Source organism: Bipolaris oryzae (genome assembly GCF_000523455.1).
Source record: "Bipolaris oryzae ATCC 44560 unplaced genomic scaffold scaffold_105, whole genome shotgun sequence".
NCBI lineage: Eukaryota > Fungi > Ascomycota > Dothideomycetes > Pleosporales > Pleosporaceae > Bipolaris > Bipolaris oryzae.
Window position 1 is genome coordinate 793 of NW_006911381.1, and position 25,269 is coordinate 26,061.

At 51.0% G+C, this 25,269-nt stretch overlaps 9 protein-coding genes across 9 annotated transcripts; 3 read left to right on the forward strand and 6 right to left on the reverse strand.

Annotated features, from left to right (window-relative positions):
• Positions 1-259: 259 nt before the first annotated feature.
• Positions 260-1,192, reverse strand: COCMIDRAFT_100281 (uncharacterized protein; the record flags this gene model as incomplete). Its single annotated transcript, XM_007691651.1, has 1 exon — positions 260-1,192. One exon carries the CDS (start codon positions 1,190-1,192, stop codon positions 260-262), a length of 933 nt encoding a protein of 310 aa, XP_007689841.1.
• A 788-nt stretch (positions 1,193-1,980) lies between these two features.
• COCMIDRAFT_100319 (uncharacterized protein) lies at positions 1,981-3,779 on the forward strand (the record flags this gene model as incomplete). Its single annotated transcript, XM_007691652.1, has 4 exons — positions 1,981-2,005; positions 2,057-2,338; positions 2,388-2,978; positions 3,031-3,779. The coding sequence occupies 4 exons, from the start codon at positions 1,981-1,983 to the stop codon at positions 3,777-3,779; spliced, it is 1,647 nt and encodes a 548-aa protein (XP_007689842.1).
• An 854-nt stretch (positions 3,780-4,633) lies between these two features.
• On the forward strand, positions 4,634-5,829 carry COCMIDRAFT_100359 (uncharacterized protein; the record flags this gene model as incomplete). Its single annotated transcript, XM_007691653.1, has 3 exons — positions 4,634-5,110; positions 5,166-5,441; positions 5,500-5,829. The coding sequence occupies 3 exons, from the start codon at positions 4,634-4,636 to the stop codon at positions 5,827-5,829; spliced, it is 1,083 nt and encodes a 360-aa protein (XP_007689843.1).
• Positions 5,830-6,266: 437 nt separating this feature from the next.
• COCMIDRAFT_38429 (uncharacterized protein) lies at positions 6,267-7,466 on the reverse strand (the record flags this gene model as incomplete). Its single annotated transcript, XM_007691642.1, has 5 exons — positions 6,267-6,671; positions 6,727-6,761; positions 6,795-6,888; positions 7,003-7,249; positions 7,357-7,466. 5 exons carry the CDS (start codon positions 7,464-7,466, stop codon positions 6,267-6,269), a joined length of 891 nt encoding a protein of 296 aa, XP_007689832.1.
• A 2,657-nt stretch (positions 7,467-10,123) lies between these two features.
• Positions 10,124-11,642, reverse strand: COCMIDRAFT_100322 (uncharacterized protein; the record flags this gene model as incomplete). The annotated part of the gene is made up of 4 exons (XM_007691654.1): positions 10,124-10,507; positions 10,556-11,084; positions 11,141-11,298; positions 11,361-11,642. The coding sequence occupies 4 exons, from the start codon at positions 11,640-11,642 to the stop codon at positions 10,124-10,126; spliced, it is 1,353 nt and encodes a 450-aa protein (XP_007689844.1).
• A 1,253-nt stretch (positions 11,643-12,895) lies between these two features.
• Positions 12,896-17,289, forward strand: COCMIDRAFT_100294 (uncharacterized protein; the record flags this gene model as incomplete). The annotated part of the gene is made up of 4 exons (XM_007691655.1): positions 12,896-12,971; positions 13,129-13,295; positions 13,355-16,973; positions 17,033-17,289. 4 exons carry the CDS (start codon positions 12,896-12,898, stop codon positions 17,287-17,289), a joined length of 4,119 nt encoding a protein of 1,372 aa, XP_007689845.1.
• A 1,630-nt stretch (positions 17,290-18,919) lies between these two features.
• COCMIDRAFT_100312 (uncharacterized protein) lies at positions 18,920-19,384 on the reverse strand (the record flags this gene model as incomplete). The annotated part of the gene is made up of 1 exon (XM_007691656.1): positions 18,920-19,384. The coding sequence occupies one exon, from the start codon at positions 19,382-19,384 to the stop codon at positions 18,920-18,922; it is 465 nt and encodes a 154-aa protein (XP_007689846.1).
• A 1,810-nt stretch (positions 19,385-21,194) lies between these two features.
• On the reverse strand, positions 21,195-22,536 carry COCMIDRAFT_38433 (uncharacterized protein; the record flags this gene model as incomplete). The annotated part of the gene is made up of 4 exons (XM_007691643.1): positions 21,195-21,257; positions 21,315-21,629; positions 21,694-22,149; positions 22,231-22,536. The coding sequence occupies 4 exons, from the start codon at positions 22,534-22,536 to the stop codon at positions 21,195-21,197; spliced, it is 1,140 nt and encodes a 379-aa protein (XP_007689833.1).
• Positions 22,537-23,442: 906 nt separating this feature from the next.
• COCMIDRAFT_38434 (uncharacterized protein) lies at positions 23,443-24,293 on the reverse strand (the record flags this gene model as incomplete). The annotated part of the gene is made up of 2 exons (XM_007691644.1): positions 23,443-23,631; positions 23,709-24,293. 2 exons carry the CDS (start codon positions 24,291-24,293, stop codon positions 23,443-23,445), a joined length of 774 nt encoding a protein of 257 aa, XP_007689834.1.
• Between the last annotated feature and the right edge of the window lie 976 nt (positions 24,294-25,269).

The following is a 25,269-nucleotide window of genomic DNA, read 5'->3' on the forward strand; positions in this document are numbered from 1 at the left end:
AGTGGCACGGTGCTAAGAGACGCGATCGCAATATTCGATCAAGCAGTCGTATGTGAGCATAATAATATCATACATGTCAAATGGAGTCACTTCCGGTGAGCCATTCGTATCCACCGCCAGACGCCGATTTGCCGTAGAAGAAAGAACCCGATACAGAAACAATCATCGATCAACGCAACCGACGATGAAAACCGAAGAAATTTTTGTTGCCGAGTAGGAGATGGGAAAGGAAAGGGAGAGGGAAGAGAAGATGTTGAATTTACATCTCCATTGCATCGACGTCTGCGTTAGTCGAGGGAATCTCGACGGCAGGTTGTGCAGCGGGTGTTGATGCGGGTGAAGAAGGAGTGAGCTGACGAGCATTGATACGTTCGCCCTCGACGCGAGGAGTGGCGCCGAACATGAGGTTGCTGACGGTGCGCTCTAGTGACCAGCCGACAAGCTGGCACCATTGCAGACTGTCCGAGAATAGCCAGTAGCCTTGGACGCCGTGTTGCTTCGCGCGAACAAGGTACGCATTGAGTGATTCCTTCTCAAGCATGACAAGGACGTCAGTAAAGTCGAAGTGACGTTCAATGACACGCGAGTATGCGCGCGCAGCGTCGCGGAGGTTCGGGTTGGACATGACGTTCTTCCAGCCGACTCCGAGCGACGAGATGAGCTTGTTGATGGTGGTGCCGTTGTCATCAATGAGCTCCTCGGTCTTCTGAGCATCCATGTCGTTGAGGGAGGGGACTTCGACATTGGCTGACGGGCTCATCCGTACCGACTTGCGCGATATAGCAATGGGGCGAGCAGCAGCTTCAGCCTTCTCTTCCTTTTCGATCTTCTCTTCGTACCAAGTGCCCGATTGCGACTCGGCAGCCAATGCATAGCCAGGCTCGCCAGGATAGATAAGCGTCATACCTGGGCCATACACAGGCTCGGGCTTCGGTTTCGCAGGTGCTTGAGTGACGATGGATCCGACGGGTAGGTTCTCCTCGGGCTCATCAACGTCGGCGATGGATCGTTTGCGCCCAGCGGTGGCATTGGAGACGGCGGCTAGATAGTTGAGCGAGGGTGGAGTAGGGTATTTGGGGCGGAAATTACCCATTGGTGATGCGGCGGTGTTCTGGTGGTGGGAGAAGTAGCCCTGCGGTTGCTGGGGCGGCAGGACCACGGTTGGCGACGAGGCGTAGTAGTTGAGACCCATGCTGTATGTTTAGTAGATTAGAACGACAGAGATGTAAGGATACAAAGATGTGCAAAGCAACTACTAGACAGGAAATAAGCACGCGACGAGATGTTCCGTAGTGTCACTGGAAGCGACGGCGATGATGGAGTATGTAGATGATGAGAGGTAGAGTGAGAGGCGCAATGGAGATGAAGGATGAAGGATGGGTGTGGAAGGTAAGAAGAAAAGAAGAGGGCGGATGGGGTTCAAGTATGAAGGAGTCGAGGTAAGGGAGCAGTGTGAGGGTGCGTGGGAATGGCTGGCGCGAGAAAGTGAGATGGAGGAGGGACGGTCTGGAGGGCGCCAGAGCGGTCTTGTAAGCTGCGCGCAAGTCCCGTGAGAGGCTGGCGGCGATGCGGTGAGGAGCGGCAGAATGTAGCGTAAAGTGGTCCGGCTAGCAGCGTCCAGGGCAGGTCAGGCGTGCATTGGCCGGCTGACGAGGTTTGGCGACCCCGACATGCGCCAAGAGCTGTGTGTAAGGCCGGCCCGACTCGCTGCCGGTGGAACTTGCCGGGTCTTCCTGGCTCAGCGCTCAGCTGAACTTCAGGCTCGCTGACTCAGCCATCTGTGGCGCCGCGGCCCTGTGGCCCTGTGGCTGGGCGTCGGCCTCAGATAATCCGCGCCGGCATAGTGGCGGTTGCGACGCGGTTTTTGGTAGCAAAAGTTAGCGGAGGAGCTGCAAGGCACCAGACGCAAGATACCCCACGCAACTCTAGTCACGAGCCCCTTCTTCTTCCCTGTACTGCTCCCCAGTCTATTCCTTCAAAATGCAGGCGCCAGTGGTGGTTATGAGTAGGTTACCAAAACATTGGAAGTCCTGACAGCCCACTAACACAACACCAGACACGCAGACCCCAGGTGGGGAGCGGCAGTTCGGCCGCAAAGCCCAGCTTTCCAACATCACAGCAGCCAAGACGGTCGCAGACATCATCCGGTCATGTCTCGGTCCCAAGGCTATGCTGAAAATGCTGCTCGACCCCATGGGTGGCATTGTCCTGACCAACGACGGCCATGCCATCCTCCGAGAGATCGAAGTCGCACACCCCGCAGCCAAGAGCATGATCGAGCTCAGCAGGACACAAGATGAAGAGGTCGGAGACGGCACAACCACTGTCATTATATTGGGTGCGTAGGAATTGCGGCCATGTCAATGCAGAAAGCTGACAGCAAACAGCTGGAGAGATCCTTGCACAAGCTCTGCCACAGCTCGAGCGCAACATCCATCCCGTTGTGATTATTCAAGCATTCAAAAAGGCACTCGCCGACGCCCTCGAGATCATCAACGAAATTGCCGTCGAGGTCGACACCGACGACGATGAGCAAATGTTCAAGATCATCAACTCGTCAATCGGTACAAAGTTTGTTTCACGGTGGTCCAAGTTGATGTGCAGTCTTGCCCTCAAGGCCGTCCGCACCGTCTCTCTTGATATTGGTGCTGGCAAGAAGGAGGTCGACATCAAGCGTTATGCTCGTATCGAGAAGATTCCTGGCGGCGAGATTGAGGACAGCGTGGTATTGGACGGAGTCATGGTAAACAAGGACATCACACACCCAAAGATGAGGCGGAGAATCGAAAACCCTCGCGTTTTGCTGTTGGACTGCACACTGGAGTACAAGAAGGGTGAGAGTCAGACCAATATTGAGGTCAGCAAAGAGGAGGACTGGAACAGGATACTGCAAATCGAGGAGGAACAGGTCAAGGCCATGTGCGATGCCATCATTGCTCTCAAGCCTGATCTCGTCATCACTGAGAAGGGCGTCAGTGGTATGTTATCTTGCACGCACCTTCCTATTTACTGCTTACTAACTTGGGCCAGACCTTGCACAGCACTACCTTGTCAAGGCCAACATCACTGCCATCCGCCGCGTTCGTAAGACAGACAACAACCGTATTGCTCGTGCAACAGGTGCAACAATTGTCAACTCCGTCTTCTCTGCTGCTGCCTCAGATATCGGTACTGAGTGCGGTCTGTTCGAAATTTCCAAGATTGGTGACGAATACTTCACCTTCCTCACAAAGTGCAAGAACCCTAAGGCCTGCACCATCATGCTCAGAGGTCCTTCGAAAGACATTCTCAACGAGATTGAACGGAATCTACACGATGCCATGGGAGTCACCAGGAACGTGATATGGAACCCCAAGCTCTGTCCAGGTGGTGGTGCGACCGAGATGGCTATTGCCGTTGGTCTGGACAGAAGAGCAAAGCTTGTCGAGGGTGTTGCGCAGTGGCCATACAAGGCGGTTGCTGAAGCCATGGAGGTCATTCCCCGTACACTGATTCAGAACTCTGGAAACAGCCCAATCAAGGTACTCACACAACTGCGCGCAAAGCACGCAGAAGACTATGAAGATGGCAGGCACGGTGGAAGCTCTTGGGGTATTGACGGCGATGCCGGCAAGGTTGTCGACATGCACACGTACAACGTGTGGGAACCTCTAGCCGTCAAGGAGCAGAGCATCAAGACCGCTGTCGAGAGCGCCTGTATGCTGTTGAGGGTAGACGACATTGTCGCTGCGAAATCAGCGAAGCAAGTCAGTGGCCCAATAGGCGGTGGAGACGACTAAATGTGCCTTCGTTGTATACTGGCTTCGCAAGACTCGACGACATTCAATTCAGGAACACTGATACAAAAATGAATCAAATCACAATGACGCCGCCAAAGTCAACTTCCCCATGCCTAGTTTTGTAATAGATATGATAGGTTCTAATTCGTGCCTCGAGGAATGAACTAATAAAAGGTACGTCAATCGCTGCAGTGCAGTTGACAGGCTTTGCAAACGTGGAGCTAGGATTGGCGAGGAGGGCCCTGTTCCTAAAGTAGCACAGCTATCTTCATGTCATCGTCCAATCGCATCTCCGAATGCCTAGCGTGCCCCCTCTCCCTGTACCACACACGCCCATTCCAATCAAAACGTCAGGCACCCCAGATTGTCTCACTCACGCAGACGACGCTCGTATCGGCGGGTCCGCTTCATACCACAGCACCTTGTCTTTCCCGAACGGCCGTATCAAAGTGGCTTTGGCATATACCGCTACACAGTACGTTTTTTTGCTAAGCCTCTGCACGGTGGGAATAAGCCTCGTTCGAAGCAACACGGGTGGTTCCAGTGCTAAGGCGAGCTGCCAAACTGCTGCTCTTTGCCCAACTCGGTATGCTACGCGATGCGATTCAGCGGGGTTGGAGGCCTCGGTGGGTAGCCTTGTGGTGGCTAAACCGCAGAACCGAGTTAGTGATCTACCTTTGTTGAATTTGAAAGACGATGAGAAGTAGTATATAGGCTTTGGGTGCGAAATGTGAAGTAGGTTTCTGTATCTTGTTCAGCATTATAGCATTTAACTCTCGAAACATCTTTTCATCTTCTTGTGTATTCACGCTTTCCCGTTTTTCTCTTTCGATATTATGGCATCAACCAACCCTATGGATATCCTGATGCTCGCGGCTCGGAGCCACTTGGAGCGGCGAGGCAAGGAGCATGTCTGCCCAGAAGAAAACACAGAAGGCCCTGAGATTCGGTATTTCGTTGGCGAACTCACATTTCACCGATTTGCGACTATTCTTGCCGGCGGCTGCGCGATCCTCAGTACCGTTATCATTGCCGTGTTGATTGGACTACACGCTTTCAACTACTCGAATCCGGTGCAACAACGTCAAGTTATTCGAATCGTTTCGCTCATTCCTTGGGTTGCTATATTCTCTTTCCTCATCGTATGGCAAGACGGCATAGGAGAATATCTGGCGCACTCGCTTGATTTTGGGTGTGCGATGGCGTTGTCGTCGTTTTTGCTCTTCATGTGCGATCTTGTGCTTGCACATCCAGGGGGTTACGAGTCGTTGTTTGGTGAGGATGCGAGGGCTAAAGGGGAGCTTAAAGCTCAGAGTCCGGCTTGGTTGAGGGTTAGACATCGTCCTATTGCTTACGGTTTATTGAATACCATCTGACAATTAACAGAAAACTTGGTACGGTGTGCTCCAGTTCATCCCTACTAGTATTATCCTGTGGGTTGCAACTGCCATCTCTTTGGCTGCTGGTACATACTGCAAGCAGTCCAACAGTGTGCACTTTGCCCATATCTGGATCACGGTGTTGAATGCGTACACCACTGTCGTCGCTATTATATGCTCGCTTCGATTCTACAAGAAGAACAAGACGTTGTTGCAGAAGCACAGCATTCTCCTCAAACTTGCTACGTTCAAGGGAGTTCTCGGTCTCAACTTTCTCCAATCGGTATGAAACCGCTATTCATTGAGTGTATCTGGTGCAAACGTACTAACGCAGTTGTCAGTTCATCATTTCCATTCTTGCTGGTAAGGGCGTACTCAAACCTACCGAGTACATGACCTTCCACGATGTGAACACCGGACTCGCTTCACTCATCCTCGCTTGCGAAATGCCTATCTTCGCTATCCTCCTCGTTTTCGCTTTCTCCCCGCGCCCATACAAGGCCCAAGGTGGGCCTGCAGCAGGCCCTTTGAATGCAATCGTCGATGCAATCAATATTACTGATTTGCTATCGGCATTCTACCGCGGACCTATGAGGCTGGTCAGGGATCAACAGCGACAGATTCTAAGGCAGGATAGTATGAGGATACAAGCGGTACCCCAGAATGTTTAGAAGAAGAAGATATTTGTGTGGAGTGATGTCGTCCATGATATAGTAGAAAGTGTAGAGAGGGAGGATTGTTTTGTGAATTACTTTGATGTTGCTACGATAATACCCTATCATGAATTTTTGTCATTTGTACTTGGAATTTTTCCAAGCTGAATCGTTACTCATCACAGAGTTCTCTTCACTTTTCTCACAAACCCTGCATATACCGGGTCAACTTGAAGACGGTTTTAGTATTTATCCCAAATTTCTTCCGACGTTCCGATCCCTATGATGGAGTTTTCAGGTTTTAGTGCAGAAGAAGCTGTCTTAAACTCCTCTTATTTGACTGCTGCATCAATTCTGAGCTAAACTGCTGTTTCTAGTCACTTCAGAAAACCGCCGTATATTTAATACACTCAATAGATATGTTTATACTAACAAGCTATGCTATAAGCCTAGCACTAGCTGCCAGCTTCATCCTCTGGCTTGCTTGTCTCCTTGGGTATGGGTTCCCGGGTATCGTCTGATTCCTCCATGAACCATTCATCCTCAAAGATCTCCTCCACCATCGGCCTTTCCCGAGGGTCTAGTTTTAAGATCCGCCTGATAAACTTGTTATCAGCAGAAGGAATTTCCTTTGTTGACCACCGTTGAAGCGGCTTCCGTGGAATTCTTTGCCCACTAAAGAAGATGACGAGCTCAAGAGCGACCAAATTGAGGATTTCGGCAACCGATTTTTGGAATGGGCCGGACGAGTGATACATTCGCTGCATGACTATCAGGTCATATTCCCGGTCTTCTAGTTTGACTCCCTGCCTGCCAGGATCGAAGTAGTGAAAATCACCACCATGTACCAGGCTAAGGATCTAAGAATATGTAAGTTAAACGAAACAAAGGGCACCTGAATTTTCTCATACGTACTGCATTTCCGAATGACCAGACGTCTGTTGGTAGGTCTCAAGAAATCCCTAACATGGCTTCTGGGCTACGAGTGAAGGCACCTCCGATAAGATTCCCCTCAGCGAACTTTGAGTCTTTAGAGACAGCGCCTCCACAGTTGCCAAGTTGAGTTTCCAAGAACCGCTACTCGTTTTGGCCGTATTTAACAAAGATATTGTCCAATTTGACGTCCGAAAGATGTGTAAGAATCTGGAGAATTTGGATACGATAAGAATGATGTGTAATACCTGTATGAACCATACCATCCCTGTGGAGAACGAGTAGGGCTTCAAGAATACACCTAGCTACTTGCTTAGTCTCGGGGCGTGTTGGCCGCTTATTCGTCGATTCCGTAAGGAGTTCACTGTCTAGATGCCTCAAAATGATAGAGGGTGGATCAGCTGGACTTATGACCTCATCGATGATAGGGCGAAGAAACGGCGTCTTTGATTGGTAACGCCCCAGGATGTCGGCTTCATTCTGTAGGCACCAGTGGCCGCGAACGCTCTTGACAATACAATCGTTTTGGTGTTGATCCCCACAGTCCGCAAGAAGATTAAAAGAGGTCCATGGTCATGTTGAGAAAGCGCATCGATCAAATTGACCTCTTACCTGGCCACATATACGGCAGCCTCGTCCAAAGCTCTGTGTACCTCTTTCACAGTGATGTATATTGATTTGTGTCCTCTCAGAACCTGATCGACCTTGAATAACGGTGGCATTGAAATATGTCCAGGAATCTAGCGGGTGACTAGGTCCAGGATGTCTTGATGCGTGAACATGTTGGATCGACGGTGATTTTGGTTCTGGTAACAAAGCTGGATCACGCGGTTAGCTTATTCACCAGCTATCCATCTCCCAGCAAGCCTAACCGCAACGCTAGTCTGGCCCCTCCTTGTCAAAGCTCTATACTCCAATATGTATCAGAAACGTAAACCAAAAGTGCTTAATCGAGCAGGCCTTTGATTCTTACTATTGTCCGTTAATAATTACTCTCAGGCTCGTACGGCTTAGATTCAGTAAAGCCTTCCGTATCCTCTTCACATACTGTAGCGTGTTGCCCAGGTACTAAAGTAACTTCATCACTGTAATCAAATGCCTGTACCCTGTGAATACTCTTCCTATTACGTGATTTGAGCTGAGTTTGTCTCCATCAGGTGACGTACTTCCCATCACTCTTTCCTTCCCCGTGACTGGGAGCGCTGACCACGCCTACAAACACCATCCCTCAGAGACATGTATTTTTACAGCTTTTCCCACCACATTGCTGCTGCTGCTTCTTAATCCCACTTCAGGAGCCTGCGATTTAACGACAGCCCTTATATTCAACTAAGTAACGACATTTTTATATCAAGATAGCAGCACTAGTAAGAGGTTCTGGTACCAACAATATGGTGTAAGTGAAACGTGTGTTAGTGTAATGAACTATGCTGATGAAGAACAGAACGTCGGCGCCAAATTATCATTCAACACCCGGTAATCTCCCTCCATAAATTTGGGGACATGTACTTAGTTTTGTCGACGATGAGTTCACACTTTGGGTCACCTGTCGCCAGGTTTCACACGTCTTCCGAGCAGAGGCAGAACGCGAGTTTGCTTTGACGCGGCTACCACAACTAAGCTTCTCTTCGTCGGCTTGGTCCGAATTGTCTAATACGGAACATACGCGTTGCTACCGCTGCAAAATCGTTACGGAAAGTTTTCAGTATTTTCTTCAAGATGGCCAAGAAGCCAAATTCAAGATCAGAATTTTCTCCTGTCTTTGCGATGTAAACAACAACGGCAGACCGACCGCCGGGAACTATTCAGAAAACCACAGTAGTTTAAGGGAGACGGTTATCGGTCTACTGGGATATCGAGTTCCTAGCGATAAGTTGCCACAATTCGAGCGTCATATTCATAGAGTGGAGCTTGGGTATTATTTCGACGACACACCCCTCGAGTACACGAGTCTGGACTTCGACAAACTTACGCTATCTTTCCAATAGAAGCCTTTCACGAACGACTTTTTCAAGAACATCTCATATGTTCAAAAGCTCACCAAGATCACGATACCTACCGGTTGTCTTGCAAAACAGTCCCTTGACCAACTTTTCGAGAAAATCGTTGTTAATCCGGCGTCCAAAAGAAAGATGCTGGACGATTGGGTTTTGGATTATGGGCACGAGGAAAAACTTTCTTTCTATGAAGCATATGCTCATCGTTTGCGCCACACGTATCCAGAGTGCATGGTAAAAACTGTATTTTTGTTGCATCCTGGAACAATAAGAATCCAGAAAGTATGCAAGACTATAGAGGCATCGTTCAGGAAATTGAGGCAGCTCCTAACGCACCGCCCGGATCCAAACATCCCGAATCCAAAACACGCTGATGCACTCCTTGAGGAACTATTTGATTATCCCGGCATGCCTCGTCCAAGAGGAATGAAGAATTTTATAAGCACCGATGTAATCAGCGTGATCGAACGGAACAGGTGGCACCGGAACTCGAAGATAGAGAGAGAGATTATAAATGAAAGCACAACGTCATGTGAAGGCTATAGTATATGGAAGGATGAGCTCAGAGAATTATGGTAACAGTGGATATGACAACACGCCGCGGTAATTGGGTGTCCACATGTCGGGAAGAACTAAGACGGCCACAATGACGACAAAGACGAGGAATGCTGGAGAGTTGAGAAAGCGCTAGCGAACAGTACGACCTGGTTCCTCCTCAACAGTGCAAGACGGTCATCTGGAAACACCCACGCTCCTGAATGCTAACTTTCTAGACTTTAGGCGAAAAAGACAATCTTAGAGACTCATTTGTAACATTTGATGGATTAAACAACGGGATTGCGAGACAGGTGGTAGTACTAGAGCGAAACATGGGATTAGAAATGGAATTCTTTTGCAAAACTTTTGTTGACTAATACTCATACTCTACTGTCAATTTTTCCCTTCGTGATATTTTTTTTCATAAGCACATCCTGAGAAAAATCCAACACAAATACAATCTGAGCATAACCATCTCCACACCCATCCACACCCAAACACCCCAAACGCAAAGAGAAGGAGAAGTAGGAGATTAGAGAGAAAAAAAAGATCTTGAATTGAACATCTGATATTTGAAAATATACACCAGCCATCACACCCCCTCCCTAAACCCCATCTTTCATACATATAAATTCTCCCTATACGCAACCCCCACTTCTGGTCCCATCTTCCCTCCAAAACAAAACAAATCGAACAGCAGTAGCAATGGGCAATAGGCAATGGGTGACTAACCAAAAGTGTGCATTTTCTTTTTCTTCAAAGGAAGCAAGAAAAAACCTGGCCGAACAGCGAATGTGCTCTGCATACATATATACCACTGTTCGATTTAAGAAAGAGAGTCAAATTTATTGGACCTCGTTGTTCCACCGCCGGGGTTGGGCTGGGAGACCATTTGCAGAGGGGCCCCTGCTTCCGGGTCTGCTGTTGGAGCCGTCTACGGAGGGAGCGGGCCGCATGGGTAGGTTCATGACGTTGTTGCTGCTGGAGGATCGGCTGGGGTATGAGGGGCGGCGGGGTGCTTCAGCGTCACCGTTGGCGACTCTTTGCCTTGGGTCGCTGGATTCGCGCTTGTGAGGAGGTGAGCGCTCGCGCAGCTTCTCTTTGATGGTTGCGGCCGGGGCAGCGGGGGCGAGGTGCGATTTGCGTTTGTTGTGCTCGATCATGGAAATGGCCCAGGCTTCTAGGTCGACGGGAGTGCGTTTTGCGGCTTGGAGGAAGGCGTCGTGATCCTGGTGTTGTTAGTGTTTACTGTTGTATGTGGTAAATGATGGACTTACGTATAGTTCCTTGGGCGTAGGTCGCTCCGCTGGATCCTTCATCAAACACTTGGCAATCATGTCTTCCAGAATTGAAGGGAAGGCGTCGCTCTTGGGAAGCTTGGGCGAAGGCTCCAAGACAATCTGTTGCAAAAGGTCGAGAATACCCTGGGGACCCCCGGCCTCGTCGTCGTCGCCGCTTCCAGCAAATGGAAACTTGCCAATAGCCAACTCCATGAGCGTAAGACCAACACTCCACACGTCTGATTTGACAGTGTAGGGCGATCCCTGTATCCGCTCTGGTGCCATGTACGTGCCAGTTCCTACGAACGTCTCGGCGATGGATCCTTCCAGTTCACTTGATACACCGAAATCGCATAGCTTGATATTGCCCTTTGAGTTTACGAGAATGTTTGACGGCTTAAGATCGCGGTGCATGATGCGATGTGCGCTGTATAGGTAGGCGAGACCGCCGAGCACAGCTTCTGAGATCTTTCCGAGTACGTCGACTCGAACCGGTCCAAATGTTCGGGAGACCCAATCGAGCGAGCTGTCGTTGCTAGTCAGCACCTGCTAAGTTCACTCCGCGGATAGAAATTTGCCTACCCCACGTCCATGTATTCCATGCACATTATGACATCGCCCGATGAATTTTGGAAAGCGCCGTAAAAGTCGACAATGTAATCTGAGTTGCAGTCATGCATAATGCGGAGTTCTCGTACAATTCGTTTCCGGACCTCGTTCTTTGCCTCGACATGTATGACCTACCCTTGTTAGCTTGTTTCATTCTTTGTTTTGATGTACCCCGCCTGGTCGTCCGACTCACCTTTCTCGCCATTATGACCTTGGTGGCAGCGTGCTGCACCTTGCTGACCGTTCCTCCGTTTCCTGAGCCCAGTTCCCGCAGCACTATCAAATCCTCTGCCTTGAGGTCTAGCTGGAATTCAACGCCGATTTCTAGCGTGTCCTGCTTCTCGTCGTTGGCGCGGGCACCGGGTATTTGGGCATCACCAGACGAAGGTGCTGGCTTGGGTGGTGGAGCGCTGAGGGCGAGACCCTTGACATTCTTCCTCTTCATCGTCTTTCCTTTGAAATTTGGTTCTGCCATGTTGTAGGTTTGCGCCGGGCGCCGGTGTGATGCGAAGGCGGGTAGAAAGGATGCAACGATTGCGAAGCTCGGGATATATGGTCAGAAAGGATGTATCTCGCAGGACAAGAGCCCAAGTGTTGGCTTTTGTTTCGGGTTTGCCGCCCAAAGCTGTGTCGACAGTGGTACGCCAATCACGGCTATGGCTGAAAGGAGGACAGCGTCTATTGGATTCCCCCTTCGGGTACGGGTGAGCAACAGTTTGCACGGGCAAGGCTGTGCAGGGATTGATTGGGAGGTTGGTGTTTTATGCAAAGCACGATGTCTCGGAGGAAGGTTGGCAGCTGGGGAAGTCAGGAGAGAGGGTTGTGGTCGTGTCAGTGTTCGAGCTAGCGGGGCGCGCGCAGGTGGGGGCAGATGGAGCGGCGTTCCAAACTGGTTCTGCAAGGCTGCAGCTGGTGCGATGCGATAGTCGGGCAACTTGGAGACTTGGAGAGAGCTGGTGCTGGGGGGCAAGAAGCGGGCGACACTTTTGACTCGGCCAGGGCTACGTCTCTGATATATAGAGGCTGACAAGACATACACGATGCATCGCTCAGGAGGTTTCAGAGTCGCATGGTTGCTCGTGGCGATGCTTCACCTGCTGCTAGTGCACATCGTCTTTCAAACACGCCTCACGAACACGAGTGGTGTATCGGAACGTAGCATACAATGAATGGCCATGACGGCTACGGACGAGTAAACGCACCAACAGCGTGCTTGCAATCGGCCATGTCTCCAGCTATCCGGCCAGCAGCATTCAAGTGTGTCTGAACATCACTTTGAGGCGGGGACTAGCCAGATGGGGGCAATGCCTTGCCCGACCCAATTTGCTGTGTGTGTAGAGAATGCTGGCACTGCATGATGAGGAAGCATACATTCAAAGCACTATGAAGGGTGCATGATGGGATGGTGGTTTTCGGATACACGTGTGGCTGCGGCATGCACAGCCAAGGATGGCGCATCTTGTTTGGTAGCCTTTCCGCCTCCTAAGCGCGAATATCACGTGCACAGCGTCAGTGCGGCTGAAAGTTAACGCGGCCGATGGGTCGCGAGCCTCTGAGAGCCTACATCTGCCTTTCCTCTCTCCTTTACCTCGATTGCGCCCGACTTTCCCTTCCGCCTGGTCGCCACAGTCGCCTAATCCCATTACCGCCAAGCGCTCGTCGAATCCCCCAAAAGAGCGCCGTCGAAGCCAATCTCACAACTCACGCGTTCCCTTTGTTTAGTTAGCCATGTCTGAATTCTTCGACACAATCGCCGACGTCGGTAGCGACGAGGAGGAGGATGAGGACTTTGATGGCGAGACTGGTGAGGGTGGCGAGCCCAGGCCCAGCAAGACAAATGGCACAGCCGGCATCGACGACTCCAGCGAGGAGGAAGACGACGATGATGAGGACCGACTGCGACAGGCAAGCTCCGCCATGGCAAGCTGTGTCTTCAGGAATGCTGACAGATGAACAGGAAGGCGAAGGCTTCATCGCCGATGACGACGACGAAGAGGAGGAGGAGGAAGTGGCAGAGCGCCGGCGCCGGCGCAAGAAGAAGAGAAAGAACCGCGAGGCCGAAGAGGCTCTCGACGACGAAGATCTTGACCTGATCGGCGTCGAGGTAGAACGCCCGGCCGAAGAACAGGTAAGTCATACCCTACTAAGGCCTGGACATGACTGACATTGGCCAAGTCGAGATTCAAGCGCCTCAAGCGTGGTCACAAGGAGCGCGTCAAGTCCCGGGGTGTCGACGACATCTTTTCCGACGACGAGGTCAACGAAGACTACGATGAGCCGCGGGCCCGGTTGGGCGACGAATTTGACGACTTCATCGAGGACGACAAGTTTGAAGACGAAATCGAAGATGACCGCGACGTCACGCAGCCAGGCATAAATCTAATTACCAAGGGGCTGCAAGCTGCTGGACTCGATGAGGGTGCCGAGGAAGACTACAGAGCTGCATTCGGTGATGGCACAGATTACGACTGGGCGTTGGAAATGCAAGAAGCCGAAGAGGACGAGCAAGCTGGCGATGGTCGCGAACTGCAACTCAAGGACGTTTTCGAACCATCACAACTGCAGGAGCGCATGTTGACAGATGAAGACAATACTATCCGCGAAACCGACATTCCCGAGCGCCTGCAATTAGCCCGAAAGCCCTTCAAGGAGATTGAACTCACACCGGAGGACATGCAGGCACGTCTGACCGAGGAGGCAACCTGGATCAGTAATATGCTGTGGCCCAAGAAGGGTCTTCCAAGATACTTTTTGCAGCCTTTCGAGAAGGCTGTACGAAAGGTTCTCGAGTTTATCAACCTGGAGGATTATGAAGTTCCCTTTATCTTCAACCACCGAAAAGACTACCTCATTCATGCGCCGAGCGACAACGATTTTGATGACATAGACAATCCGCCACCCATGGATGCTCGGCCAGAGCGTCTGCTCAACCAGGCCGACTTGTGGGAGGTCTTCGATTTCGACCTTAAGTTCAGGGCTTTTGCTGAGAAGCGTGATGCTCTCAGGCAGAATTACGAAAACCTGAAGAGCATCTACCCTGAAATTAACGACACTGAGATTGAGGAGTTGTCTTCCAGGGCCATTACCATTGAAGAAATCCAAGAGCTCCAGGACTATCTGCATTATCGATACTCACAGGAGATCAACGAGGTTCGACAAGAAGTCAATGGAACACAGAAGCGTGCCAACAACGCCCGAAGCTTCTTCGACAAGCTGCGAGGCAGCAAGGCCAATCAACTTGTCAAGGCAATTGGCATCACACCCGAAGACTTTGCGAAGAAGGTTGATGGAACGAGCAGAGGCGCGTATACCATTGAAGATCCTCCGTACAAGGTCGAAGAGCTCGCCGATCAGCTTGCCGAAGCTCCAGAAACGGGCGCTACTCTTTTGAGGTCCACAAAGCTACTGTTTGTCCAAGACTTACAAATGTGCTCGCGGCTGCGGCGATACTTGCGTGGTAGCTTCTACCAGAATGCCGAAATTGACTGCATTCGCACCGACAAGGGCATGCGGAAGATTACTGAGGACCATCCCTACTACGAGTTCAAATATCTGCGCAGAGTCACCTTTTCGGATCTCCAAGGTCGCCCAGATCTGTTTTTGAAGATGCTCAAGGCTGAATCCGAAGGCCTTGTGCAAGTCAAGATTTCCATGGGCAACTACGCACAATTCAAGGCTCGTTTGCAAGAGAAGATCGTCTCTGACGGTGTCAGCGAGGTTTCCGATACGTGGAATGCCCTCCGCAAGGAGCTACTCAACGTCGCACTTGACAAGCTTCAGACCGTCATTGCAAACGGTGTCAAGGAAACTCTGCGTGCCAGGTGTGAGGATGAGCTTGCGGCTTCAGCGAGAGAGAACTACTATAACAAGCTTGATCAGGCACCCTACAAGTTGAAGAGTGCCCCTCTTGGCTCAATCCCCAACGTCCTCTGCTTGTCCAACGGCAAGGGTCAGCGTGGAGACGCCATCATGTGGGCTTACGTGGAGAACGACGGTCGTGTCCTAGAGCAGGGTCGACTAGTCGAGATGCGTCTTGGCAATGCTGAACGCGGTATCCCTGAAGGACAAGACATCGAAAAGCTGGTCGATGTCATCCAGCGCCGACGCCCAGATGTCATTGGTGTCAGTGGCTTTTCGGTTGAAACACGCAAGCTGTACAAGGATATTCAGGAAATCATCAGTCAACGAGGCTTGACTGGCCCTGCCTATGAGGATGAGGATACTGGTGACGAAAGAAACGAGCCTCTGGAGGTCATCATGGTCAACGACGAAGTTGCCCGTTTGTACCACACCAGTGCCAGGGCGGCTGCGGAGTTCCCCAAGTACCCTGCGCTCACAAGGTACTGCATTGCCTTGGGAAGATATCTGCAAAACCCACTCGCCGAGTACGCATCGCTCGGTCGCGACATTGTTTCTATTCCTTTCATTCCGAACCAGACTTTGATACCCCAGGAGAAGCTTTTGGACCGACTAGACACTGCCATGGTCGACATGGTCAACCTCGTTGGTATCGACTTGCCAGAGACCTATGACGACAAGTATTTGTCAAAACTAATACCATATGTGTGCGGTTTGGGACCTCGTAAGGCCGACAGGCTGATCAAGGCCATCCAAGCGAATAGCGACGAGATTCTTTCAAGATTTGATCTTCTTGGTGTATCCGAGTCGCGCGACCTCAAGGCGGCTATGGGCCCCAAGGTCTTCCAAAACTGCGCCAGTTTCTTGTATATTCCTTACGACCCGACTGAAGAGTCATCTGATTACCTAGACTACACGCGTGTACATCCCGAAGACTACGATCTGGCACGCAAAATGGTCGCTGATGCACTGAACATGGACGAGGAGGATGTCAAGGCAGAGACTGACGAGGGCGGTCCTAGTGCCGTTGTCAGAAAGATGGTACGGGAAGAAACTACTGACCTTGTCAACGACCTGGCTCTGGAAGACTACGCTGCCGAGATTGAAAGGAACTTTGGACAGCGCAAGCGTGCCACGCTTGAGACGATCCGAGCCGAACTGGACAACCCTTACGAGGAAATTCGACAAATCTTTGCGCTGCTGTCTGGTGACGAAATGTTTACCATGCTCACTGGTGAGACGAAGGAGTCTCTCTACGAAGGCATGGTTGTTCCTGTTACCATCAAGCGCGCATTCCCAGACCACATTGAAGTCAAACTCGAGTGTGGAATCGAAGGTGGTGTGTCAGAATCAGAGTTCCCAGAAGGCGTTGGCAGCGGCGGACAGGAGCCTCGTCACGTCTACTCAAGTCACCAGATTGTGCGCGCGCGTATCGTCTATCTCAACCGCAAAGCCCTTACTGCACAGTTGTCACTTCGAGATGATCTCATCCGACAACCGCAAAAGAAGCCTTATGACCGTGCAGCTGGGGAGTGGGACGAAGCGCAAGAAATGCAGGACAAGAAGGCAGCCGAGAAGGAGAAGGAGGTTGCATCTGGCCGACCCAACCGTGTCGTCAACCACCCTCTCTTCTTCTCTTTCAACACAGTCCAAGCAGAAGAATACCTTGGTGGCAAGGAAACTGGCGATCTCGTCATCCGGCCGTCGTCCAAGGGATTCGACCACTTGGTCGTAACATGGAAGGTCTCCAACAACGCTTACCAACATCTCGACGTACTTGAAATGAACAAGGCCAACCAATTCTCACTCGGCAAGCAGCTCAAGATTGGAAAGCACACGTATTCGGATCTCGACGAGTTGATTGTCAACCACGTCGAGGCCATGGCTCGCAAGGTCACGGAGCTCACCCGAGACGAGCGATTCCAGCCTGGTACTCGGGAGGATACCGGTATGTTTTTATCACATTACTCTATTAATTTTTATAAACGACGTACTGACTTTAAACAGAAAAATGGCTAGAAAACTACTGCGAAGCGAACCCCTCTCGCTCCATGTACGCCTTTTGCAGCATGCCCAAGTACCCCGGTCACTTCTGGATCTGCTTCCAGATGAGTGCCAAGGGACCTAAAGGTGCATGGGGCATTAAAGTAGTGCCGAATGCGTTTGAGTTGCAGAAGCATGTGTATCCTGACATGGTTGCGCTGAAGAATGGGTTCAAGATGTTGGTTAGTGCTGCGGCGAGTAAAGCACCTGTGAGGAGGTAGTTTTGAGCGTTGTTGCTGTTATTTTTTTTCTGGTTGGCTTTGCTTTGAAAAGGGGGGGAAGGGAAGGGAGGGACAAGCAAGAAAAAAAATGGCATTTTGTTTGCGACAAAAAAGAAAGCCCTTGTCTTTTTTTTTAAAGGTAGTGGGGGAAAGTGAACAGAGGATACTTGATAATATGTATGAGTAGCTCCCCTGTCTGTGTGTGTCTCTCTCTCCTTCCCTCTCTCTTTTCTCGTTTCTGATATAACTCAAAACATAGCAATCTGTGGAAATGGATAGATACCAATGTTTTTTTTTTAGAGATTTTATTTTAATGCGACTTGTTCTTCTCTCTCTCTCTCTCTCTCTCTTTTTTTTCCCTTATCGCACTAAGAGAGGAAAGAGAGGAAAGAGTCTTGGGGGAAGGGAGGGGATTCGCGAGGTTAGTGGTAAGTGTGGGGAAGGGGGGGGGGGCTTGGTTTGGGTAGGTTTAGTTGAGTTGGTGGGGTTTGTAGGCGAGGTGAGCGCGAGGCGAGAGGGAGGAGGAGCCGAGGCTGGCTGAAAGAAGGGATGCGTGGGATGTTTGATTTGCTCTTGATGTCCTTGTTGTGCAGTCATTTTCTTTGTTCTTTTTTTTCTTCTTTTGCTTATTTCTTGGGTATAAGGGCTGCATGCATGCATGTGACTGGTCAATCTGTGATGTTGTGATTTTGCCCTTGTCTTTGTGAATAATTTTTTTTTTTACTTTTGCGGTTCCCCCATACGTCATGCCTGTGTGTGTAAAAAAAAAAAAAAAGCTCATTGCCATGTGGCCTAACAATCATATTTTTTTTCGCCACAAGTTTTCCCTTCGGAAAATTAAATAGTGCATGACTCGAGTTGAGCGTTGAATTTGCCGAATGCCGTGGCTTTTTTTTGGTAAAGAAAAATCTAGATCTCGGACTTCGGGGAAAGTTTATTTTTGAGTCAGGTATGGGGGAATCGAGTCACTCGTTGGTCACGTTGTATACATATCACCAAAAAAAGATTAGTGAGGGACAATGTTGAAGAATTGGACAAGTCATGGTTATTGTCAATCCGCCAAACGGATTGACTCGTGTCATCTGTCAATTGCTCGCTATGAAAAACTCAAAAAAACTCTGGAGGGGTATGGTGCATATCCACCGCTTTCCATGCTAAAAACGAAGAAGCCCAAGCCAAGCAAAAAAGACAAGCCAAGATAAAGACAAGATAAAGCAAAAAAGTAGTAGTCGAGACCCTCTTCTCTTGACAAGAGCAGAGGACGAGTGGTGAGGATCCGGGTATCAAAAGAAACAGAAGGACTTTTGATTTTGGATGACCGGAGGGTGGCGCCTGGCTCCTCGATGGTAGTTGTTGGGGTTGTTTGGTTGTCGTAAGGTAAAATAGTAATTGTGGTAGTAGTAGTAGTAGAATGAAAAAGGAAACTTTTTGTTCGTTCATTGGTTATACAGTTGGAGCAGGAAACGCCGTTGCTAATGGATTGGATGGATGGAAAAAGGGTTGATGAGAGAGAATCAGGACCAGCTCTCAGATCAGGGTAGTAGTGGTAGTAGAGAGGTGAATGGTTGAATAGTGACAGAGAAGTGAAGTCGAATGGAAGGAGGCGGAGAAGACAGGCAAAGCAAAAGTCTCAGTGAGAGAATTGCCTGCTAAGACGCTGCCATGCGTGCTCGACACTCCTTCGGACACCGTCCTTTTCGCTCTCGATGCTTGAGGAGCTAGAGGCGGAAGAGGAAGAGCTCTGGCGGTGGGTTCGGGGCTTCATCTCGTCGACGAGGTTTCCGGCGCCGCCGCGGCCAATGTGGTAGACGGGGGCTTGCTGGGAGCGCAGACGCTCTTGCTGTTGGAGTTCCTCGTCAAAGCTGAAGATGGCACGTTCGGACTTGCGCATGTTGCCAGCACCGCCACGACCGGTAGCGTAGAAGGCGTTTGATGGTGGAGGAGGCAGCTTGGTGCGGGAGGCAGGACCGGAAGCAGTAGCGCCTGGGGTGATTTCGGTGGGGTTTACGCGCATGGCGTTGCCAGCACCGCCGCGACCAGAGTACATGTAGTTGGAGGCGGATGGGTGTGGTTCGTTGATGTGGAAGTTGACCATTTTGGCGTTGATGTTGGTGGATGGATGGATGGATGGATGTGATGTTGGTGTAAAAGTTGAATTGATCAAGTCAAGTCAAGTCAAGTCCAAGCCAAGTAAAGTCAGGACAGAGCGGTAGTAGTGTAGTGTAGTGTAGTGTAGTATAGTAGTGGTACTAGATAAAGCGTCTGGGGTAAGAGGGTTTATATAACAAAACAAGGCGGGCTGATCACGATGGTCGTGGAGAGTGCATGGGGTGCAGGGCCAGGCTACTGCTACCAGAATTTTCGGCGCCACGCAACGCAAACGAACCAAGAGCGCACGAGGCTTGGACCAAGGCTTGGGAGGGTGAGGGCGACTTTGCAGTTAACGGCAAGCAATGGATCATGCGTGGCCTCGCCCGGCCCAGAGTAGGAATTTTCGCAGCGCCATGAGTAGTTTACCATTACCCCCTCAAAATGCGGTGATTGGCCGGGCGCAGTTTTTCGGGGGTAAGAGATTGCCAGGGGAAAGGGTCAGGTGCAGCAACGCGTGCGATCGAGCCCCATTACGCCATGCCACCCACCGGACACGGCTGGCCCAAGGGGGGAGGGGGGGGGGGGAAATGCCCACAGCCCACACCTTATTGTGGAGGCGGGAGCGCGAAGCAGCAGCAGAAGCAGTGTTGAAATTTTTGTGCTAGCGGCCATTGCGGTGCCTGGCATGACATGAACAACAGCTGAGGGAGCTGTGACGTTGGCCGGCTTGTGCCTCTGCTGACCTGACGCCAGTGGGCGAGGCGACGACGACTTACTTACACACTTGCTGTGTACTCACTCCTCCCACTCGGGCGACTATGGCGACTCCATTCACGGCGCATGACGTCGAGCATCGTGACGTCTGGGCGACGACGGTGACCAGGCACTGGCACGGTACATTACATTACATTACATACGTGTCGTCGACTTGTGTCCGGTCGGCCAATTCCAGGTGTCATCAGGTACACGCATGGGGAGCTGGGGCCGCTGCACCTTGCCCATCACACCATAGTCTTCAATCTTTTCACGATCCTTGGCGCCCGCGCCTCGCCCTCGCCCTCGCCTTCGCCCACCGTCTCCGTCTCCGTCTCCTTTCTTCATCCTCTTCGCCCTCGCTCTAGCCGCCCTGCCACACGGCCCTTCCCATTGCCCCCTTAAACACCTACTACACTGCACGTGTGACAGCAGCGAAAAAGCACGTCTGCCCATCTGCAACCTGCGTTTCACTCTGGCATTCTTGTCTACACAGCTGCGCTTCATAATCCGTTGGGCGTGTTCCCGACACCAAGCCCTCGTCAAACGCCACCACCCATGCATGCCCTCCTCATGTCATTTCCATGTGCCATGATGCCTTCACTCGTCAATCCGCCCCCCTTGGTCCTACTTACATAACCACCCCCAGCCCGCATCGCGCTTAAGTAACAGAAACGCTCTGAAATGCGGGGGAGGCAGGCGACTACAGTAGCTCTCCCGCTGACGAGCCACGCTTACCGGCTGACACGTAGATCCAACCGACCTCCCATGCCCCGCCGCCGCCGCTGCTGCTGCTGCTACCGCTGCTGCTACCCCATAGTTGGCAATACCCCGGCCGCCCCTCTCCCATTTCCATGACTAACTGCAACTCCGACTGTACTACCCACTGTCTCCCCCCTCCCGGCTTCGTAACTACCACACACACACACACAAAACACATACCCACTACTCTGCACTGCACTGCAACTGCCCTGCCCAGACGGGCACCAGCGGGTCCCCCAAACGGCTGCTCCTGCTCCTGCTCCTGCTCCTGCTCCTACATAGTTACACAGCGTCACTGCTCATGCAAACTTGGTATGGATAATGTCCGGGTTCTCCTGCCACTCGTCCTTCTCCACCCACATCTGCGTTCAACAGTCAGCACATCACCTCCCTTGCAAATAACATCATGCACCACTTGCCTTTTTGAATGTGCTCAGTCCAGCCAGAATACTGCCGCCCGTCCACGTCGTGTAGATGCGCTCCGGTGGCGCCAATATCTTGATTCGCATGTCCTTCACCGCCAGTCGCTGCACCTCGTGGAGCAGCCGGTTTCCAAACCCCTTGGTCAGTGTAGACCCACCGGACAGCACAATGTTGCCGTATAGCGCCTTGCGTAGATCCATGTCGGTTCGGTGAATCGCCTCCACCACAATTTGGTGCACGCCAGGATACTCTAGACCAATAATCTCCGGATTAAACAATATCTCGGGCGCTCGGAAGCGTTCCGCTCCAACCTAGACCCATCAGCTAGTCTCACCAAATCGGCGCCATATTTCGACGCCCTCTTCGACAACTCACCCGCAGTTTCTGTCCGTCCGGAAGTGTGTAGTCGATGCTCTTGCCCTCTGATCGCGAAGACCCTGACCAGTCCTTTTCCTCCTTGGCAGGGTCAAGCGCCACATAGCCTGTTGCTTCTTTGATATTCTTGACCGTCTCCTTTTCCGCGCTCGTGTGAAAGATGCGCCCGCTTTTCCGGAGCAATTGCTGAAGATGCTCCGTAACGTCTCTGCCTGCCACGTCAATTCTTCTGATGCTGTTTGGTATCGCGAATCCCTGGAACACTGGCACCGCATGCGATACACCGTCTCCTGAATCTAGCACCAGACCTGTCGTCTTGCCAGAAGCGTACAGCGAAAGCACCGCTTGCACCGACGTATACAGCGCAGGCACATTAAACGTCTCAAACAGAATCTGCGCTGCTGTATCCCGGTTCTCGCGGGGATTTAGCGGAGGCTCCGTGAGCAGTACTGGATGCTAGTAAATGTGACTGTCAGCTCGGTGCCCCTCCAAACAGTCGCAAAATGGCTGCCCTCTGCTTCCCCAACCACAACTCACATCTTCGCTGACTGTCCTCAACCCCTCCGTATACACATATTGCCATATCCGCTCCATGTCGTCCCAGTCTGTGACAATGCCGTGCTCCAATGGGTAGTTGATCTTGAACAGCCCCCTGTACTGCTGTGCTTGCGGCCCTATGAATACGTCTCCCTCCAATGCGCCCGCCATTGTCCGTACATGCTTTGGTCTTCCTACATACGACGGAAAAAAGCATTTGGGCACATCTTCGCCTGCGAACCCAGCTCGGATCGTGCCGCTACCGTTGTCTATCACAATCGGTGCATTGTGTAATCGAGAGCCCATGGCGGGGACGGCGGGGGTAAGACAGTAGTGATGGGTGGTCCGGGTGTGTGACAATTTACCGTTTGCGAGCTTGGTTTCGGCCGTTGGGGGGGTATAGTTGGGCAGTTGCTTTGGCGAGGGGTTGCTGTCGTGGCTACTTTCCCCAGTTGGAGCTCCTGCTTGAGTCGCGAAAGTTCACGACGCGCTTTCGGCACTGTTGGCAGGGGTCCTCTCACCGCATCACGTGCTAGCGCCTGCAGCTTGACGTTTGCAGGGTAAGTAGGTGACATTTTTTGTATCTTCTCTTCTTGCGATAAACCTTTTGACGGTATTGCAAATCCATGGAACATTGAGAGTCTGCATAAATCAGCAGATATAGTCTTGTTATCAACTGGAAAAGCATATATCAACCCCGCATCCGCCCTCCGCCTCCACGCTACTACCAAGCCTCACTTTGAATGTTTTCCAAGTCTGACCAAAATTTCCATTCGCTCACTTTTCATTCTTCGACTCGGTTTTCCAATTCCAGAAGCTACTCTTCAGCGAAATTCATTAGATTCAAGAAACTTCCTACAGTACTTTATCCTAACATCATGAAGCGCCAAGATTCCTTCTACACTACACGCCTCGATATCAAAATCACCACTGCATATCCTGAGACAACACTTGGGAAGTAGGCACTTCATCACTTCATTGAATCTAGGCATGTATTCAACTGATATGTCATCAACTTGCACTTCCTGCTTTGAGACCACACAATTATACTCGAAGCAAATATTCATCAGGTCAAACTCAGTATCAATCTCGAATACCATATATGCCAAATCAGCAACCAATGATTCCATTCAAGACAAACCTACTGTAAGCCTGTACAGACGTAGATGTATACCCATTACCAATGCAACCACCTTAAACACTCACCTTCCATCACTTCAAAAAATGCAACAGCCGTGGCCTTCCCCAGTGATCACTGGGATTAAACCTCCAACACCCACCATGCTTTCTCGAAAACCAGTACGCATTCAACCAAGGTACAAAGAACGGTAGGGGAGGAAAATCCTCACTGCCCGGATAATTCTTATCCAAACACCCCATAATCAACGGTATGACGAGATTCTACCAACACACCCAGAAACGTTAGCCACAAAATCACAAGTAGTAAGACATAGAAAAAAAGAGATGCAAATACACACCGGATCCGCCGTTCTCGCCCCCTCGTCCGCCGTCTCCTTCATCGCCCTCCTCACCCCCTCCCCATCCAGCCTCTCCAACCCCACAAGCGTATCAATCTCCTCATGCAAATGCCTCGTCAACGCCGGCGCAAACCCATCAATCAACCCTCTTAGCACCTCCGCTTCATACTCCACCTCTCCCCCGCTCACACCCTTCGCCCACGCCACCATCTCCGCCAATCCCTCTTCAAACTCCTGATGTTGCGCCACGTTTCCCGTCATATCGCAATCTTGCCCCGCTGCTTGCGCCAGCGCCTCGATGCGCGGGAAGAAGAGGGTTTCCTCGGCGGAATGGTGGTGGTGAAGTGTATCGGCCCACGCGGTGGTGTAGAGCATGAGGTCGGAGATGTCGGCGGGCAGCGTGACGAAGGGGGCTTGGTTGTAGATGGAGTTTAACCCGCTAAGGAGCAGGTTGTGCACGTTTGCCATTTCGATGCAGGTGTGGAGGACGCTCGGGTTTGAGCTCATGGGGGCGCCGCGGGTGCCGGGGATTGCGAGGAGGGGGAAGGGTGTGTCGGCCCATGGAGTTGAGGGTTTGGTTGCCATTATTTTCTTTCAAATTAGGAGTGGTGGTTGTATATTGGTGGGAAAAGAGACTGTTGTTTCTTTAATTCTTGACTGCTACTAACTACTATATATCTTTGCTTTCTTTGTATCTATTTACGATAACACGGCTGCCTGCCTCCCTGCCTGCCTACCTCACAACTCTCCGCAGCCGCAGCTGACTGACCAAACGCATCTGTTGCTCTAGTGGAGAAGTAGTATCTTGCCCAATCAACCCAAAAAAGTGAGGTGGTGTAGGTAAGCAGTATGCTACTTGTAGCTAAGAGCAGCCCGCCTTATCTGCAAAAAACCCCCCATCTCGGGATACTTAGCGCTGATAGCCTGGCTTACGCCCCTGCATGAGGGCCAACAACCTTGATGCTTAGAAAGGGCGAGGCAATTCGAGAGTTGCGAGTGGCTACGATTATGGCGTCTAGTGTGGCTACATACGTACGTAGCTTGCTTGGGTGCAACTGTGGTTTCCTGTGAGATAGGGAGAACGAGTACGTAGGTATGCGTAGTATATGATTTCGTTTATCTGGTTGAGTTCATACTTGCTGACATGTTATAGACGTAAAATGCAGCTTTTGATATGGAATCACTAAATACACGCAAAAAGAGTTGATGACACGGGTAGTGATAAAAGCCCCTTGGTTGCACAGGTAGCAGTAGTAAAAGCCCGTCATGATTCATCTGTTTTCAGTCACAAGGAACCAACTTTATAAGCATTTGCAGATCCTACAATATAAACAGGCGCACACAGACAACTTCTTGTTTCGATTGATCTTTTAAAGTTCCTGCGCCACAGGAAATGGTGCGATGCAGCTGCAGCCAATTGCGCACACGTGAAATTGGAAGGAAAGGTTAGTGTCTTGGCGGCTGCCATCCTCCTTTCTCTCGTCGTTGTTTCATCAACTTGACCCAAACAGGCCACCCTGCTCCATGTTTGGCCGTGTCTGTTGGCCAAGACACATCAGCG